Below are 19,892 nucleotides of genomic sequence, written 5' to 3' on the forward strand. Positions count from 1 at the left end.
GGGACAAATAGAAACCAGGAGGCCACACAGCCCTTCGAGCCTGCTCCAACATTCATTGTGATCATCAAATTCAAGACCCTGATCCCTCCTCCTGCCCCGCTATCCCTCAATCCCTTTAGCCCTAGGGGTTATGTCTAATTTCTGCTTGAAATCACACAACGTTTTGGCCTCAACTGCTTTCTGTGGTCGTGAATTCCACACATTCACCACCCTCTGGGTTAAGAAATCTCTCCTCACCGCAGACTATTCTGCACCAGGCTCCCTTAGATCATTTCAATCATTTGATCACTGAAGTCACTGTTACATCATTAACATCACCACGGTCCCATTAACCTAGCTATGATTATTAGGGCGTAGAGAAATATCAATTTAATCTAAGCTAAGTCCGTTCAAAAGTCTGATGGCAGTAGGGAAGAAGCTGTTCTTGAGTCTGTTGGTACGTAACCTCAGACTTTGCTATCTCCTTCCTGATGGAAGAAGGTGGAAGAGAGAATTTCCGGGGTGCATGAGGTCATTGATAATGCTGACTGCTTTTCCAAGGCAGCGGGGACTAGCTTGGGTAAATGCATGGGATTGTGGGGATAGGGCCTGTGTGGGATTGTTTTCGGTGCAGACTCAATGGGCCAAATGGCCTCCTTCTGCACTGTAGGGATTCTGATTCCAAGTATGGACTGAGTCAATGGATGGGAGACTGGTTTGCGTGATGGACTGGGCTACATTCACAACCTTTTGTAGTTTCTTTGTGGTTTTGGTCGGATCAGAAGCCATACCAAGCTGTGATACAACTAGAAAGAATGTTTTCAATTTAAATTACAGCTGTTTGCAGGAAAGAAATGTCTCTTAACCCAAGAGAATTGCAGTTTTCAGGCTTTTATATAAAAAAAGTAATCTTTATTCATTTTATTTTTCAAATGTTTTCTATCCAAGTTTTTCACACTGTTTCCTTGTGCTGTTTTTCTCTTTCTAAGTCCCACCAAATAAAGGTTTGTGGCTCTTTTGACAACAGGTTAACTGCAGTTCAATCAAAAAAATGTTAGACGCTCTCAAACCAGCCCAAGGTTCGTGGCAGTCCATAGAATCATAGAATCCCTACAGAGCAGAAGGAGGCCATTCGACCCATCGAGTCTGCACCGACCACAATCCCACCCAGGCCCTATTCCCATAATCCCACATATTTACCCTGCTAATCCCCGTCACACTGGGGGTCAATTTAGCGTGGCCAACCAACCTAACTTGCACATCTTTGGAGGGTGGGAGGAAACTGGAGCATCCAGAGGAAACCCATGCAGACATGGGGGGAATGTGCAAACTCCACACAGGCAGTCACCCGAGGCCAGAATTGAATCTGTGTCCCTGGCGCTGTGAGGCAGCAGTGCTATCCACTGTGCCACCGTGCCGCTCCCAAGCTCAAGACCAAGCAGAAAAACATTAAACACTCTCGAACCAGCCCGAGCTTCATGGAGACTCAGCTTGAGGGCCATGGATGTGTTCTGGAAGCATCCTCGCACTCCCACCCAGTCACTACAGCCAACCTGCCGCGATTTGACAAAGTGGATCCAAAATTCAGATCTCTGCTCCTTTTTGTTTGTAGGTGAGGCCAACGATAAAAACATCCAGGTGGTGGAACTGCCTATAGTTGACAGCCTGCACCCACGACCGCCGTACTTGCCCCTGGCTATCCCCGAGGACCTCGCAGGTCGACTGACTCACCTGCACGGCGATCCATCAGTCTGGTGGGTTTCACAGTTCGTCAAGTACTTGATACGTCCGCAAAGCTGGTTGGAGAAGGAAATTGAGGAGGCAACGAGAAAGCTTGGCTTCAGGCATCCAATAATTGGGTAGGAACTGTTCTAACTCCGTAAGTACAATGTGCGTTACTAGATAGCTGCTGTTGAGGCAAATTCTTAAAGCTGCACTATTACCCCTTGCTCTATTATGAAGTAATTAAGTTGAATGAGATATTGTTGGGTGGCACAGTGATTAGCACTGATGCCTCACAGTGCCAGGGACCTGGGTTCAATTCCAGCCTCGGGTCGCTGTCTGTGTGAAGTTTGCACATTCTCCTCGTGTCTGCGTGGGTTTTCTCCGCGTGCTCCGGTTTCCTCCCACAGTCCAAAGATACACAGGCTGCATGGTACCGTCCAGATGTTCTTTTAACATCTGGATGGTGCCACAATGAAATGCAGTCTTCTTTTGTATTTGTACAATCCCCCTATCGTTATCTGTGTTCATTCTGTATCCATTCTTCATTCCACACTCTGCACTGCCGTATGGTTGCATTGCAAATCTGTGAAATAATTAGGGAATGGCAGAGGACAGTGAAGTAGGCCTTGTGGAGCAATGGGTTAGTGTCCCTGCCTTTGAGGCAGAAACCCTGGGTTTGAGTCCCACAGTTGTGGAGGTGCCGGCGTTGGACTGGGGTAAACACAGTAAGAACTCTCACAACACCAGGTTAAAGTCCAACAGGTTTATTTGATTGTAAACACCACAAGCTTTTGGAACGTTGTTCCTTCGTCAGTGAGTGGAAAATTCTGATCAGAAACAGGGCATATAAAGGCACACACAGTTTACAGAATAATGATTAGAATGCGAGTCTTTACAGCTAATCAAGTCTTAAAGGTGCAGACAATGTGAGTGGAGATAGCATTAAGCATAGGTTAAAGAGATGTGTATTGTCTCCAGACAGGACAGTAAGTCATATGTTGCAAGTTCAGGCAAGTCATGGGGGTTACAGATAGTGTGACATGAACCCAAGATACTGGTTGAGTCCCTTCCCAGGACTTGATGGCCAAGAAAGAACAGGTTAAGTGTATCAATCTACAAATCCTTCCAAGCACACGAGTGGCTGGGTGATAAGAGTGGGAGAGACTCCTGGTCAACCACGCTTGGTGTGGAGTGGTGCCTCTTAAGTGGCTTGGTGGCATAGTGGCACTGTGCCTCACAGCGTCAGGGACCCGGGTTCGATTTCTGGCTTGGGCCACTCTGTGCGGACTTTGCACATTCTCTCGGTGTCTGTGTGGGTTTCCTCCGAGTGCTCTGGTTTCCTCCCACGGTCCAAAGATGTGCGAATTAGGTGGATTGGCCACGCTAAGTTGCCCCTTGGTGTTGGGGAGGGGTGCAGGTGCTAGCAGGGTAAACAAGTGAGGTTACGGGGATAAGGCACGGGTGGGATTGTGGTCGGTGCAGACTCGATGGGTCAAATGGCCTCCTTCTGCACTGTAGGATTTCTATGATTCTAAGCTATAAGCCTCCTGGTGACAAATTAGTGACCTATTCCAGGAATTACTAGCTATGGAAACAGATGAAAGTCTGCCTTAGTATATCACCAGGTGTGGGAAGCTCTCCCCACCTCCCTCCCGTCTTTTTAAAACCCCCCTTAAAGCCATGTGCTTTGGTCATGTATTCGATCGTGCATCCTGCTCTCTCTATCTGGGTCAGCATGTTCCCAATACCCCCTTACTGAACCATCTTGGATACTTTCTACACTAAAGTCGCTATATAAATGTGGAGCTGTTGTTGGCGGGCTGGCATCAAGTTCAACAACGCAAAACTAATTCAACTTGCTTTTGCCTTCCTTTGGAAAGTGAAACGAGAAAGATAAATGTTTATTTTTATTCTCGTACAATTGGAGTGTAAAAATAAAAATAAGATATTTTTAAGTACCTATTAAGACTTCAGGTTCTTATCAGTGTCATGGGGCAATCCACCTCCGTTCTAAATTCAGCACACGCTAGAAACCTCTTGAGTGTTAAAAAAACATAATTTGGCAGCAGCACAATGTACCTTATTCCATTTCATTGAACAGCAGCCAGTATTACCTTGCACCCATTTCTATATTTGCATCGGATTCTAGCATGTGAAAAGCTCGGCAAGAGTTAGAACTTTCCATCCTCCGCTGCCAATCCAAATCTGCCAGAACCCAGTCTTTGAATGTTAGTGGCAATAGCCTCCTGTAATGAGTTCAGTCAGGTCTTTGAGGTTGGCCTATTGGAGTACGAGCTCCCTGATTAAGGATCCAATTCCCTACAGTGCAGAAGGAGGCCATTCAGCCCTTTGAGTCTACACCAACAACAACCCCACCTAGCCGCCATCCCCATAACCCCACGTATTTACCCCACTGAGGGCCAGTTTCTGTGCTGTAATTTTCTTTGTTCTTCTAATCCCTCTAACCTACACATTCAGAGACACTAAGGGGCAATTTAGGATGGCCAATGCACCCAACAATAATTGATGGGCCAATCAGAAAGTCTTTGCCCAGTATTTAACCAGGAGTGCCAGTTCCTCTGGCAGCCCCGGAGGTAGACTGCTGACTGCGAGCATGTTGTGTGCTGCTGTTAGAGTTTGTAAATAAAGGGGTTTGGGTGAAGGGACTCCGCAGAGTATTACTCCCAGCCACAAACCCAAGATTAATCTGGCCATTGGCTCAAAGGCCACCTGCTTAAAGTGAACACCGCAACTGCATGGTTACTGATGCAAATCAGTCCTCCCCCGGTAGTAATGGAGGCACAAGTAGTTACATGGCTACTGCTTGCTTGAAGAGTATCCTGACCAATTCTGCCAAATGTAATGCACGGTGGCTAGCACTGCTGCCTCACAGCGCCAGGGAGCCAGGTTCAATTCTGACCTCGGGTCTGAGTGGAATTAGCACATTCTCCCCATGTCTGTATGGGTTTCCTCTGGCTGCTCCGGTTTCCTCCCACAGTCCAAAGATCATAGAATCCTTACAGTGCAGAAGCGGTCATTCAGACCATCACTTCTGCAATGGTTCTCTGACAGAGCATCATACCCAGTCCCTAATCCCACTCTATACACATGTGGTTGGCAAGATAGCTCAGTGGTTAGCACTGCTGCCTCGCAGCACCAGGGACCTGGGTTCGATCCCTGGCTTGGGACACTGTCTGTGTGGAGTCTGCACATTCTCCCCGTGACTGCGTAGGTTTCCTCCCACAGTCCGAAAGACGTGCTGGGTAGAGTGCGTTGACGTGAACAGGCACCACAGTGTGGCGACTTGGGGAATTTCACAGCAACTTCATTGCAGTGTTAATGTGAGCCTTACTTGTGAATTAAGAAATAAACTTAACCTAAAAACGCGACCCCACAAACTTAACATGTCTAATCCACCCGATTTACATATCTTTGGAGTTTGGGAGAAAACTGGAGCATCCCGAGGAAACCCACGCAGACACGAGGAGAATGTGCAAACTGCACACAGCCAATGGCCTAAGCCGGGAATCGAACCCGGGTCCTTGTGAAGATGTGCGGGTTAGGTGCATTGGCCATGCTAAATTGCCCATTAGTGTCAGGAGGATTTGCAGGGTAAATACTTGGGATTGCGGGAGTGGTGCCTGGGTGGGATTGCTGTCGGTGCAGACTTGATGGGCCAAATGGCCTCCTTCTGCACTGTAGGGATTCTATGATATTGTATCCCCAAGTTAAAAATGTTATAAATTTAGAATGTTTCCAGACTGTTCAGTGGCAACACTATATTGGCTGAGAGGCAGCAAGCAGAGTGGTGGTGGGCTTTAGTGGAGTTCCAGGTGGAAAGGGGAGTGTGGGGGGTTTGAGGGCAGTGTTACTTTTCCTGATAGCGACCTGGAGCTTGGCGTCCAGGGCACGATTTCAAAATATGTGGACGATATGAAGTCTGGAAGCATTGTGAACTGTGAAATGGATTGTGTAGAATTTCAAAGGATTGTCGACACTAGTTGTGGAATGGGCGGACAGATGGCAGATGAAGTACGATGTGGAGAAGTGAGGAGTGATTCATTCTGTTGGGAAGAGCTCAGAGAGACAGAATAAAATGTACAATTCAAATGGAGTTGCAAGGGTGGGTGCCTGGGGGTATATGTGCATAAGTCATTGACCATGGCAATGGTTGGGAGAGTGATTAATGCAGTACACAGAATCCTAGCCTTTATTAATAGGAGCATAGAGTACAAGAGCTTATGTTAAACCCGTATAAAACACTTGTTCCGCCTCGGCTGGAGTACTGCATCCAGTTCTGGATTTCGCACTTTAGGAAGGATATGACAGCTTTGGAGAGAATGCAGAAAAGATTCTTGAGAATAATTCCAGTGATGAGGAATTTCAGTTACGAGGATTGGAGAAATTAGGATTGTTTCCCTCAGAGCAAAGAAGGCTGGGAGATGAGATGAGAGGGTGGCACAGTGGTTAGCACTGCTGCCTCACAGTGCCAGGGGGCCTAGGTTCAATTCCAGCCTCCGGTCACTGTCTGTGCAGAGTTTGTACATTCTCTCCGTGTCTGCGTGGGTTTCCTCCGAGTGCTCCGGTTTCCTCGCACGCTCCAAAGATGTGCAGGTTAGGTGGATTGGCCGTGCTAAATTGCCCCTTAGTGTCAGGGAGATTAAATATGTGGTGTTACGGGAATAGGCCTGGGTGGGATTGTTGTGGGTGCCGACTCGATGGGCTGAATGGCCTCCACCGTAGGGATTCTATGATATGACAGGGGCTGAACAGGGAGAATCTCACAATTCAGGAAAACATTGAGAACGAGAGGCACAGACTTAGTCATTCACAAAAGAAGTAAAAGTGACAAGAGGAAAATCTGTTCAGGCAGTGATGGATGAGGTCTGGAATGTACTGCCTGGAGTGCGGTGGAGGCAGGTCCAATCGCGGCTGCAAAAAGCAATTAGCTGAATGTTTGAAAAGTACGAATGTGCAGATTTACCGGGAGAAGGTGGGAAAATGAGTGCACACACAGTAGGCCGGATGGTCTCCTGTAATTCTGCAGGAATTCTTTACAGAGCTCAGCTTGTTACTCCTGTCAGTCACTGAGCCATACACAGCAACAAGGTGACCAACATTATCATGTACTGGGCTCGGCTTGTTTGAGGTGTCTGTGTATGTCTTTGAGCATTCGCATGTATGTGCGTCTGCGTGTGATGTGCATCTGCATGTGTGTGTCTGTGTTTATGTATGTATCTGCATATGTCATGTGTGGTGTGCATCTCCGTGTGTCTCTCTCCATATGTGTGTCCGTGTATGTGTGTTCATATGTATGTGTCTGTGTGTGTCCGTGTGTGTGGTATGTGTCCGCGTGTGTGTGTCTGTGTGTCTGCACGTGTGTGTCTCCACGTGTGTGTCTGCGTGTGTGTGTGTCTCCACGTGTGTGTCTGCATGTGTGTGTGTATCTGCATGTGTGTCTGCGTGTGTGTGTCTGCGTGTGTGTGTCTGCGTGTGTGTGTCTGCGTGTGTGTCTGCGTGTGTGTCTGCGTGTGTGTGTCTGCGTGTGTGTGTCTGCGTGTGTGTGTCTGCGTGTGTGTGTCTGCGTGTGTGTGTCTGCGTGTGTGTCCGCGCGTGTGTGCGCGCATGTTTGTGTGTGTGTCTCCGCGTGTGTGTGTGTGTGTGTCTGCATATGTATGTGTGTGTGTGTGCCCATGCGTGTGTGTGTGTGTGTGTGTGTGTGTGTCTGCGTGTGTGTGTCCGCGCGTGTGTGCGCGCATGTTTGTGTGTGTGTGTCTCCGCGTGTGTGTGTGTGTGTGTCTGCATATGTATGTGTGTGTGTGTGCCCATGCGTGTGTGTGCCCATGCGTGTGTGTGTCTGCGTGTGTGTGTCTGCGTGTGTGTGTCTGCGTGTGTGTGTCTGCGTGTGTGTGTCTGCGTGTGTGTGTCTGCGTGTGTGTGTCTGCGTGTGTGTGTCTGCGTGTGTGTGTCCGCGCGTGTGTGCGCGCATGTTTGTGTGTGTGTGTCTCCGCGTGTGTGTGTGTGTGTGTCTGCATATGTGTGTGTGTCTGCATATGTGTGTGTGTGTGTGTGTGTGTGTGTGTGTGTGTGTGTGTGTGTCTGCCACATGTGAATCATATTATAAGGCTTGGCTGTGATACTCCCTGCTATGAATTGCCTGCCAGTGTTCACAGTCAGGACTCAGATGAATCAGGGATACAGGAGTGAAGATCCACAGGGTGCACGTTACTGTGCAAACACACTGCAGAGAGGAGCACGGGGTGGGGGAGGAGAAAAGATTTTACTCAGTGTGCATGTTTCTCTAATTAAAGTTCAGCTGGCTACTTTTGCTGTTTTGATTTTCAAATTTACCAAGAACAGCAATGCGTAGATTTCACTTTGATGGTTTTGATCACTGAATCCACCTCATTCGACAGGGTCTCTCCACCCCACTAAAACATTTATGAGGGTAAGACATGCGATCATTAAGACATATCACTGAAAGATGTGGTTCAATTAGCATTAACATCTTCCTCTGTCACTTCACATTTGAGTGTTTATAAAATATCTTTATTTATTCCTCCTGGCGACAGGCTTATTTGCTGGTAACAAGGGTCACACAACATTAATATCAAAATGCTCGAACCCTTCAGCCTGTGACAAGCTGACGCTTTAAGCGTGAATATTAGTTTGCAGGGAAGATCACCCAGTGATATAGCACAGAGGAGGCCATCCGGCCCATCGTCTCTCTGCTGGCTCTGTGAAACAGCTACTCGATTAACACAATTACCACATTATTATTTCTCGATTAGGACTATTTCCAATAGCGACCGCCAGCTTCACAAAGCAAAGAGGGCTTGCAGTTTGGGGGAGAAGCTAACCTCTTGCTTTCTTCCCCAGTGTTCATGTACGTCGCACGGACAAAGTTGGAACTGAAGCAGCCTACCACCCAATTGAAGAATACATGGTGCATGTGGAAGAACACTACAAGTTTCTCGCTCGCAAGACTGAGGTTGACAAAAAACGGGTTTACCTTGCCACGGACGATCCTACCCTACTCCAGGAAGCCAAATCAAAGTAAGCAGCTTCTAGTGCCTGTGAATTAACTTTAAGCTTAAAGTTTACTTACTACTGTCAGAAAGTAGACTTACCTTAACACTGCAGTGAAGTTATTGTGGAAATCCCCTAGTCGTCACACCCCGGCGCCTGTTCGGGTACACAGAGGGAGAATTTAGCCCAGCCAGTACACCTAATCAGCGTGTGGGAGGAAACCGGAGCAGACACGAGGACAACGTGCAGACTCTGCACAGGAAAATCCCGCCCGAGATCAGTGGAACTTCCCGCCCCTTGCCCGCTACGATTCCCATGGCGGGCGGGACAAACAAATTCACCCCTTAGTGTCAGGGGGATTAGCAGGGTAAATACGTGGGGTTACAGGGATTGGGCCTGGGTGAGATCGTTGTCGGTGTAGCCTCGATGGGCCGAATGGCCTCCTTCTACACTGCAGGGATTCCAGGAAAATACAGCTACAGGTGAACGGATATGTAGCTAAAGAATTTTATTCACTTGAAATGAAATAACGCCCAGACGCAAAGGGACCAACCAGAATAGAAACACAGCAACATAGAAACCAGAAGCTGGAGTAGGCCATTCGGCCCTTTGACCCTGCTTCGCTATTCTTTTTGATCATGGCAGATCATCAGATTCAATATCCTGATTTTCCCCTTCCTCCCCATATCCCTTTAGCCCCAAGAGCTATATCTAATTCCTTCTTGAAATTACACATTTTGGCCTCTTCTACTTTCTGTGGTAGTGAATTCCATACATTCACCACTCTCTGGGGAAAGAAATGTCTCCTCACCTCATCCTTTACCCCTTATCCCCAAACTATAGCCCCTGGTTCTAGGCTCCCCCCCCCTCATCAGGAACATCCTTTCTGAATCTACTCTGTCTAACGCTGTTAGAATTTTATGAGTTTCTATGAGATCCCCTCTCAATCTTCTAAACTCCAATGAATAACATTGTAAAAGAATGACAACGAAGAAAGCAAACTGCAGTTAATTTTATTCAGATGGTGAGTTTGGGTCCATACTTCTTAATTCCATTTTCAGATGTGTTGAAAAAAATGTGCAGGAAAGATAAGAGTTTGTTTCCATGTTTGGTACGGGAGCTAAATTTGGGGCGGCACAGTGGTTAGCACTGCTGCTTCACAGCTCCAGGGTCCTGGGTTCGATTCCCGGCTCGGGGTCACTGTCTGTGTGGAGTTTGCACATTCTCCTCGTGTCTGCGTGGGTTTCCTCCTACAGTCCAAAGATGTGCGGGTTCGGTTGATTGGCCATGCTAAGAAATTGCCCCTTAGTGTCCAGGGATGCGTAGGTTAGAGGGATTAGTGGGTGGAATATGTAGGGATATGCGGGGGGGTAGGGCCTGGGTGGGATTGTGTTCGGTGCAGACTTGATGGGCCGAAGGGCCTCTTTCTGCACTGTAGGGTTCTATGATTCTAAATCTTAAAATAGCGTATGAAATGTGTACAGTGTTGAATGTTGATTAGGGTATGGGTGCACCGCATAATTTTACCAGCAGCAAATGTATTATTAAATCGTGCCGAATCTGTGTGCAATCCAGACATGCAATCATCGCAATATATTGTCACAACTTTGTAATGTCAACTTGCATTTATTCCGTTCACAATTACTTAACCGTTGGAATATTTCGGCAGTTTTCTTATTCCCCCAAGGACCCAGACGCTAAATTTGCACAGTTCCTTGGCAACACCAAGTCTGGACATTGCTCTATAAAATCTTGGAAGTCTTCAATTCGAAGCTCACACTAATTGGTCAAATTGAAGGATTAGCACTGAGGTTACGGCAGGAATTGTGGCCAGGCAGCTCTAGGAAGAGCTGGAGTACTGTGTACAGTTTGAGTCCCCATACTTGGGGAAGGATTTTGATTTGATTTGATTTGTTATTGTCACATGTATTAACATACAGTGAAAAGTATTTTTTTTTGCACGCTACACAGCCAAAACGTACCGTTCATAGAGAAGGAAAGGAGAGAGTGCAGAATGTAGTGTTACAGTCATAGCTAGGGTATAGAGAAAGATCAATTTAATGCAAGGTAGGTCCGTTCAAAAGTCTGACAGCAGCAGGGAAGAAGCTGTTCTTGAGTCGGTTGCTGCATGACCTCAGACTTTTATATCTTTTTCCCAAAGGAAGAAGGTGGAAGGGAGAATGTCCGGGGTGTGTGGGGTCCTTAATTATGCTGGCTGCTTTTCCGAGGCAGCGGAAAGTGTAGACAGAGTCAATGGATGGGAGGCTGGTTTGTGTGACGGATTGGGCTACATTCACGAGCTTTTGTAGTCCCTTGCAGTCTTGGGCAGAGCAGGAGCCCATACCAAGCTGTGATACAACCAGAAAGAATGCTTTCTATGGTGCATCTGTAAAAGTTGGTGAGAGTCGTAGGGGACATGCCAAATTTCCTTAGTCTTCTGAGAAAGTCGAGGCGTTAGCGGGCTTTCTTAACTGTAGTGTGGCCTGGGGGGACAGGTTGTTGGTGATCTGGGCACCTAAAAACCTGAAGCTCTCAACCCTTTCTACTTCGTCCTCGTAAGAATGTAGTTGCGTTTGAGGCAGCTCAGAAGGGGGTTCACTAAATTGATTCCAGAGAGAGGAGGGGTTTGTGCTATGAAAAAAGATTGGGCAGTCTTGGCCCATATTATCTGACGTTTGGAAGGACGAGAGTGGATCCAACTGAGGTATATAAGATCTAAAGGAGATTGACAAAATGGACATAGAGAGGATGTTTCCTCTTGTGGGGCAATCTAGAACTGTAGGTCCTAGTTTAGGATAAGGGATCGCAGACTTAAAATGGGGATGAGGGAAAATTACTTCTCACAGGGTGGTGAATGTGTGGGATTCACTACCCTAGAGCTTTCTTTTAATGGGGTGTGGGCATCGATGGTTGGGCCAGCATTTAGTGTCCATCCCTAGTTGCCCTTGGAGGGCAGTTGAGAGCCAACCACATTGCTGTGGCCCTGGAATCACATGTAGGCCAGACCAGGTAAGGACAGTAGATTTCCTTCCCGAAAGGCCATTAGTGAACCAGACAGGTTTTTCTGATCATCAACAATGATTTTACCAGTAGATTCTTAATTCCAGATAGTCTTTATCAAATTCAAATTCCACCATCTGCTGTGGCGGGATTCAAACCCAGGTCCTCAGAACATTAGCTGAGTTTCTGGATTGATAGCCTAGCGATAATACCACTGGGCTATCACCTCCCCAGGGAGTGTGGTGGATGCCAGGACATTGAATAAATTTAACGACGAGGTGGACAAATTTTTAATTCTTATCCTGGCTGCTTCCTTCGGCCAAGCTATCTACCATTCATTGTAACAGATCTTATTTCTGCTACCCGTTAATGGAACGATATTAATTCCATAATATTATCTGAACATATGAACAAGGAGAAAGAGGAGGCCATTCATCCCCTCGAGCCTGCTCCATCATTTAATAAGAACGTGGCTGTTTTGATAGTAAGCTCAAATCTGTATCCCACCGATGACACTTTGCCCTTGCTTATCAAGAATCTATCCACCTCTGCCTTAAAAAAAATTCCAATACTGCTTCCACTATCTTTTCTGGAAGAGAGTTCCAAAGACAAACCACACTCTGAAAGGAAACAGTGCACCTCATCTCCATTTTAAATGGGCAACCCTTTATTTTTAAACAGTAACCCCTAGTTCTACTTTCTCCCACAAGAGAAAATGTAGAAGCATAGAAGATAGGAGAAGGAGGAGGCCATTTGGCCCTTCGAGCCTGCTTCACCATTCATCACCATCATGGCTGATCATCCAACTCAATAGCCTAATCCTGCTTTCTCCCCATAACCTTTGATTTCATTTGCCCCAAGTGCTATATCCAGCCGCCTCTTAAATACATTCAATGTTTTGGCGTCGGTTAGTTCCTGTGGTAATGAGTTCCACAAGCTCACCACTGTTTGGGTGAAGAAATGTCTCCTCATCTCCCTCCTAAATGGTCTACCCCAAATCCTCAGACCCCTGGTTCTGGACTCCCCCACCATCGGGAACATCCCCTCTGCAACGACCCTACCTAGTCCTGTTAGAATGTTATATGTCTTTGAGATCCCCCTCATTGGTCTGGACTCCAGTGGAAACAAAGAACAACACAGCACAGGAAACAGGCCCTTCGGCCCAACAAGCCCGCGCCGCCATTTTAACATTCAGCGATTGCCTCATTCCAATCCTCCTATGACTTTTGCCTATGCCTCTTGGACTCCACAATAACCGACTCAATCTCTCCTCATACATCAATCCCGCCATTCCTGGAATCAGCCTGGTAAACCTTCGCTGCAATCCCTCGAGAGCAAGAACATCCTTCCTCAGAAATATTGGAGCAGTTGGCAGTGAATTCAGAACATGATGCTTGGTTGACCATTATCTTCTTCTAATCCTGCCTTGTTGTTGGTTATAAATCCCACTGAATTCACTAATATCATAACGCCAGCGGTATCTGTTGAAGAGCCGTGATTGGCTGTGCAATGATACATTCCACAGTGGGCACAGGTATGTATCACTCAATGCGCTTGGCCCCAGCAACAATCCCACCCAAGCCCTATCTCCATAACCCCATGTATTTACCCTGCTAATCCCTCTGACGCTAAGGGGCAGTTTACCATGGCCAACCCACCCAACTGGCACATCCTCGGGTCACTATGTGGAGTTTACACGTTCTCCCCACGTCTGCATGGGTTTCCTCCGGGTGCTCCGGTTTACCCCCACACTCCAAAGGAACGTGGGTAAGGTTGATTGACCATGCTAAATTGCCCCTTAATTTCAGGGGGTTAGCAGGGTATATAAGTAGGGCATGGGGGGAATGGGCCTGAGTGGGATTGTGTTCGGTACTGGCTCGAATGGCCTCCTCCTGCATTGTAGGGATTCTATGATCTTTGGGAGGAAACCGGAGAAAACAGGCAGGGGGAGAATGTGCAAACTCCACACAGTCAGTGATCCCAAGCTGGGAATTGAACCCAGGTCCCTGGCGCTGGTGAAGTAACAATGCTAATCACTGTGCCACCCAATTGTAAAAAGTCTGACAACACCAGGTTTTAGTCCAACCTATTTATTTGATAATATACTCACAAGCTTTCGGGGTTAGTATTTATCAAATAAATAGGTTGGACTAAAACCTGGTGTTGTCAGACTTTTTACTGTGTTTACGCCAGTCCAACGCCGGCATACCCACATCATGACTACCACCCAATTGTGCCACCATGCCAAAAGAGTAAATGCTGGAAAATCTCAGCAGGTCTGGCAGCGTCTGTGGAGAGAGAAGAGCTGACGTTTCGAGTCCGGATGCCCAGCTGCCAGACCTGCTGAGATTTTCCAGTATTTTCTCTTGTGATTTCAGATTCCAGCATCTGCTTTTTGTGCCACCATGCCACCCAGTTTGTTTTCATGCCATCAGTTAACAATTTTCCAACGGACAGACTTTCAAAATGCAAATTCCCCAGCAGAACGGCTGTGAGTATTAAAACATCTCTAGTATCCTTCAATGCTGTCTCCACTTACAGGTATAAAATGCCGTGTCATGAACAAGCTTGAAATAAACTGAAGAAAGAAAAATATCTTGCATAATTTCCCCGTATCCCCATTTATTTACCCTGCTAATACCTGACACTAAGGAGCAATTTACCACGGCCAATCCACCTAACCCGCCTGTTTTTGGAACGTGGAGCACCTGGAGGAAACCCACGCAGACACGGGGAGAATGTACAAACTCCACGCAGCCAGTGACCCGAGGCCGGAATTGAACCCAGGTCCCTGGCTCTGTGGAGCAGCAGTGCTAACCACTGGTTGTTCTAGAACCACATTTCCGTAGCTGTCGCTCTAGTCAAAATGTGACCAGAATGACGGACACAAGTTAACACGTGTATGGCACTGCTGAACTGGACTGGCCGCTGTAGGGAGGGTGGAGCTGGATGGTTGTGAGACCAATTATAAATAATGTCCACTGGAGAATAATATTGAACCCAGGATTTCTGACTGTTCTGTGCTATTTTCACAGGAGGTTACAACTGTATTTGAAGATTATTGTGTAAACCCACTTTTCTCTCTCTCTTTCTCTCCACCCGATTCTGCACCCCAGATATCCCGACTTCGAATTCATCAGCGATAATTCCATCTCGTGGTCAGCTGGCCTGCACAACCGATACACTGAGAATTCGCTGCGAGGAGTGATTCTAGACATCCATTTCCTGTCTCAGGCGGACTTCTTAGTTTGTACTTTCTCATCACAGGTATGACAGTGAGGCGCCCGCACTCGGGAGTGACAGGAAAATTCACATCCTTAGCGCGCATCACCTCAGGCATGGCCAAGGCGCACAAACATGGGAAATAGGAGCAGAAGTAGGCCATTCGGCCCCTCAGGCCTGTCCCGCCATTGAGAAAGATCACGTGTCCCCATTTCCATCAACCTTTGATTCCCTTGCCTGACATATCGCACTCATTACGCTCACCAATCTCAACGTACAATTCACCACCCTCTGGCTGAAGAAACTCCTCCTCATCTCGATTCTAAAGGGTGGTCCCTTTACTCTGAGGCTGTGCCCTCGGATCCCAGTCTCTCCCACTAATGGAAACATCTTCCCCACATCCAATCTATCAGGCCTTTCGGTATTCAGTAGAACGGTAGCACACTGGTTAGCATTGCAGCCTCACAGTGCCAGGGACCCGGGTTCGATTCCCGGCTTGGATCACTGTTTGTGTGCAGTTTGCATGTTCTCCCCATGCCTGCGTGGGTTTCTTCCAGGTGCTCTGATTTCCTCCCACATCCAAAGATATGTAGGGTAGGTGGGTTGACCATGCTAAATTGCCCTTGAGTGTCAGGGGAACTAGCTAGGGTAAATGCATGGGGTTATGGGGGATAGAGCCTGGGTGGGATTGTGGTTGGTGCAGACACGATGGGCCGAATGGCCTCCTTTTGCATTGTAGGATTCTATGACTCTATGATTCTGTTCTATAAGTTCTAATGAGGTCCCCCCTCATCCTTCTAAACCCAATGGAGTACAGACCCAGAGTCCTCAGACATCTAGCTTTTCAGACCCAGGATCATTCTGGTGAACCTCCTCTGGGCCCTCTCCAAGGCCAGCAGATCCTTTCTTCGATACGGGGCCCAAAATTGCTCAGAATATTCTAAAAGTGGCCTCACCAGAGCCTTATAAACAGGGCACTAGCGCGACCATATCTGGAGTAATGAGAACAGTTTTGGTCTCTTTATTTAAGGAAGGATATAAATGTGTTGGAAGCGGCTTACAGAAAGTTTACTAGACTAATGCCTGCAAAGGGCAGATTATATTATGAGGCAAGGCTGGACAGGTTTCGAGTTGAGAAGTGTATGTGGCAACTATTTTGAGATCTTTCGTGTCCTGAGGGGCATTGATGTGGAGATGCCGGCGTTGGACTGGGGTAAACACAGTAAGAAGTCTCAACAATCAGGTTAAAGTCCAACAGGTTTATTTGGTAGCAAAAACCACTAGCTTTTGGAGCACTGCTCCTTCAGGATGAAGGGACAACACTCCAAACTAGTGCCTTGTGCTACCAATAAACCTGTTGGACTTTAACCTGGTGTTGTGAGACATCTTACTGAGGGGCGTAGGCAGGGTGGGTGTGGAGAGGACACTTCCTCTTAGGGGAGAATCTAGAACTAGGGGGCACTGTTTAAAATTTGGGTCACCCCACTAAAACAGAGATGAGGAGAAATTTTTATTACTCAGAGGGATGTGTGCCTTTAGTTTCTTAGAACTTTTATTCTCAAATGGCAGTGGAAGCAGATCCTTTGAATAGCTTTAAGGCAAAGATGGATAGATTCTTGGTAAGCGGTGAGGGGGGCCGTACCTATTCAGGGGGGTAGGCAGGATGCCGATTTGAGATTACTATCAGATCAGTCATGATCTTGTTGAATGGCAGGGTAGACTCGAAGGATGGAATGGCCTACTCCTCCTTGCTTGTATGTTCAGATATTTTGTATGCCTGTTCCTCGCTAGTAGTTGATAGGTTTTTCATTTTGCCGGATGTATTTAGTTTGCAAAATGAAATTTTCCTGCTGTGATGTTATAGAATAAAATTCTCTGACGTTACAGATTGAGACTGACAGATGGTAGATGCAGGAATCCTTCCTTGAAAATATCAGTAACGTTGATGCATCCGTGAGGAAAAAGCTGACATTTCGATTCCAGATGACCCTTTGTCAAAGCGTAACGTTGATGAGGCCTTGTTACTACATCTAGCGATGCACTGTCAAATAGTGCTGGGAAGCGCCAACCAGGATATGGGGGTTATTTATTAAGGCAGTTCAGTAGTGGAGGGTGTGTGAGGGAGGAACTTATCTCGCTCAATATCATTGAAGACTGAAGCAAGTCAGCCAGATGGAATGGATTGAAAATTATAGAACATAGAATTCCTACAGTGCAGAAGGTGGTTATTCAGCCCATCGAGTCTGTACCAACCACAACCCCACCCTATTCCTGTAACCCCACATTTAGCACGGCTAATCACCCCTAACCCGCACATCTATGGGCTGTGGGAGGAAACCGGAGCACCCGGAGGAAACCCACGCAGACACGGGGAGAACGTGCAGACTCTCACACAGACGGTGATCCAAAGCCGGGGATTGAACCCAGGTCCCTGGTGCTGTGAGGCAGCAGTGCTAAACACTCTGCCACTGTGCCTCATCAAGTCGGTCCATCGAGTCTGCATCAACTCTCCGAGAAAGCATCCTGCCCAGGCCCGCCCTATCCCCGCAAACTTGCACATTTATCATGACTAATCCACCTAATCTGCACATTTTTGGAGTGCGGGAGGAAACTGAAGCATTCGGGGGAAACCCACGCAGACACGGGGAGAATGTGTAAACTGCACATAGGCAGTGACTCGAGGCTGGAATCGAACCGGGGTCCCTGGCACTGTGAGGCAGCAGTGCTGACCACTGTGCCACCGAGCTGCCCATCATGTTCTGGAATTCCTGTGATATACTCCCAGCGGGTGACTCTTTAAGTTATAGGAGGGGATTGATCTCAGCCTGTGATACATCATTGCCGTGTGCTAACCATCTAGAAACGGGCTTTTAGGTGGAGCAGTGGGAAAGTCAAAGGTGATGAGGAGAAAAGGGTGGTTGAAGGAAAAAGATCACCATTTTGGCTGCTGTCTATCTTGGGTTCCCAATCAGAATGTGGAGGCGCCTGTTTGTGGTGTACACTGGTAACCTTTCGTTAAAGTTTTAACGTTGTCAAAAATTGCTACCCTCCACAAATTCCATTTTACCCAACATTATGGAGTCCCTACAGTGCAAAAGGAGGCCATTCAGCCCATCAAGTCTGTATCAACCACAATCCCACCCAATTCCTATTCCTGTCATCTCTCATATTTATCCTTCTAATCCCTCTGACACTAGGGTTAATTTAGCACGGCCAATCGACCTAACCTGCACCTCTTTGTACACTAAAGGCCAATTAAGCATGGCCAATCGACCTAACCTGCACATCTTTGGACTGTGGGAGGAAACCGGAGCACCTGGAGGAAACCCATCCAGACTTGGGGGAGAATGTGCAAACTCCACGCAGGCAGTGACCTGAGGCCGGAATCGAACCCAGGTCCCTGGTGCTGTGAGGCAGCAGTGCTAACCACTGTGCCACCGTGCCGCCCCAAAAAACCCAGGCGAAAGCTGAATGCTTTGGTCAGTAACTTTCCTGTGGAAAGTCTCTTTCAGTGCCCCGGGAGACCCTTATAGATGTTGTCTCCTAGCCGTTGAAGGATAAACTGCACAGGAGAACTCAAAACCTAAAAGATAGTTGAAGAGAAAATGCTCGAATATGCAATAACTTTGTCTAACAACACAACAATGCTTAGAATCTATTCACTGTGCGTGCATGCGCATGCAGAGCAAGCCATTTGACAACCTTGTGAAGTCAAGAACTGTGGCAGTCTTTAATCATGTTTGAAGTTTCTTGAATTACAAATTTAAAGCAAGCAATTAAATGAAATTCAGGAAGAGTGAATGAATTGATAAAGACAAGAGGGAAAATGCTACAGAACTCGCTGTCGATGGAACCACACTGAGTTTCAGCAGAGCGTGAGATTTGATGCCCTTCAAGACACATTGATGCCAACTCTTATTTGGAGAAATCTTCAAACGAAAATGCACCTTTCATTTTTTTAAACACAACCACCTGGAAGGATTGAACTGTGATACTAATATTTCTCCCAGTTCTGAGAAAAAATACTTGAATTTTGAATGCATGCTCTCAATAGGTCTGCCTTACTGAAGAAGCACAGATTAACATTGGGCTTCCTCAGAAAGATGTTACAGATTTCTCGCGGGGACGATGTAAAGACTTGAAGGGCACAGGCGAGTGAGACCAACGGATTGCCCTTTTCAAAGGAGCATCACAGGCAAAATGAATGAAACATACCATCCCTACAGTGCAGAAGAAGGCCATTCGGCCCACCAAATCTGCACCAGCTCTTATCTAGTTTACCCCATCTATTTACCTCGCTAATCTCCCTAACCTACACATCTTTGGACACTACGAGGCAAATTTAGCATGGCCATTCCACCTAACCTGCATGTCTTTGGACTATAAGAGGAAGGATATAAACGCATTGGATGCAGTTCAGAGAAGGTTTAGGATCATAGAATCCCTACAGTGCAGAAGGAGGCCACTTGGCTCAAATTGTATGCTTTGGAGAGTATTGTGGAGGATTGGCTATGAAGTTGGCATGTTACTTACTTAAATACCATATCAAATAAGGATATTATTTAAACTAAACTAGAAAGAGTGTAGAGAAGATTTACTGGGATGCTTCCAGAACATGATGGTTTGAGTTGTAAGGAGAGGCAGGATAGACTGGGACTTTTTCCTCTACAGTGCAGAAGGCTGATCTTATAGAGGTCTACAAAATAATGAGAGGCGTAGATCAGCTAGATAATCAATATCTTTTCCCAAATGTAGGCGAGTCTAAAACTAGAGGGCATAGGTTTAAGGGGTGAGAGGAGAGATACAAAAGTGCCCAGAGGGGCAATGTTTTCACATAGAGGGTGGTGAGTATCTGGAACAAGGTAGTAGTAGAGGCGGGTACAATTCTGTGTTTTAAAAAGCGTTTAGACAGTTACGTGAGTAAGATGGGTATAGAG

General features: G+C 46.9%; 1 protein-coding gene across 6 annotated transcripts in view; it reads left to right on the forward strand.

Annotated features, from left to right (window-relative positions):
• LOC145352783 (alpha-(1,6)-fucosyltransferase) overlaps positions 1 to 19,892 on the forward strand; it is a 565,169-nt gene that overhangs the window by 539,818 nt on the left and 5,459 nt on the right. For all 6 annotated transcript variants that reach the window (XM_080203100.1, XM_080203101.1, XM_080203102.1 and 3 more), the window contains 3 exons: positions 1,592 to 1,838; positions 8,584 to 8,760; positions 14,850 to 15,000. In XM_080203100.1, coding sequence (XP_080059226.1) covers positions 1,592 to 1,838; positions 8,584 to 8,760; positions 14,850 to 15,000 — 575 coding nt within the window. The remainder of the gene's footprint in view (positions 1 to 1,591; positions 1,839 to 8,583; positions 8,761 to 14,849; positions 15,001 to 19,892) is intronic.

This window comes from Carcharhinus amblyrhynchos, chromosome 14 (genome assembly GCF_965287045.1).
Source record: "Carcharhinus amblyrhynchos chromosome 14, sCarAmb.v2.hapA, whole genome shotgun sequence".
NCBI classification, from domain to species: Eukaryota; Metazoa; Chordata; class Chondrichthyes; order Carcharhiniformes; family Carcharhinidae; genus Carcharhinus; species Carcharhinus amblyrhynchos.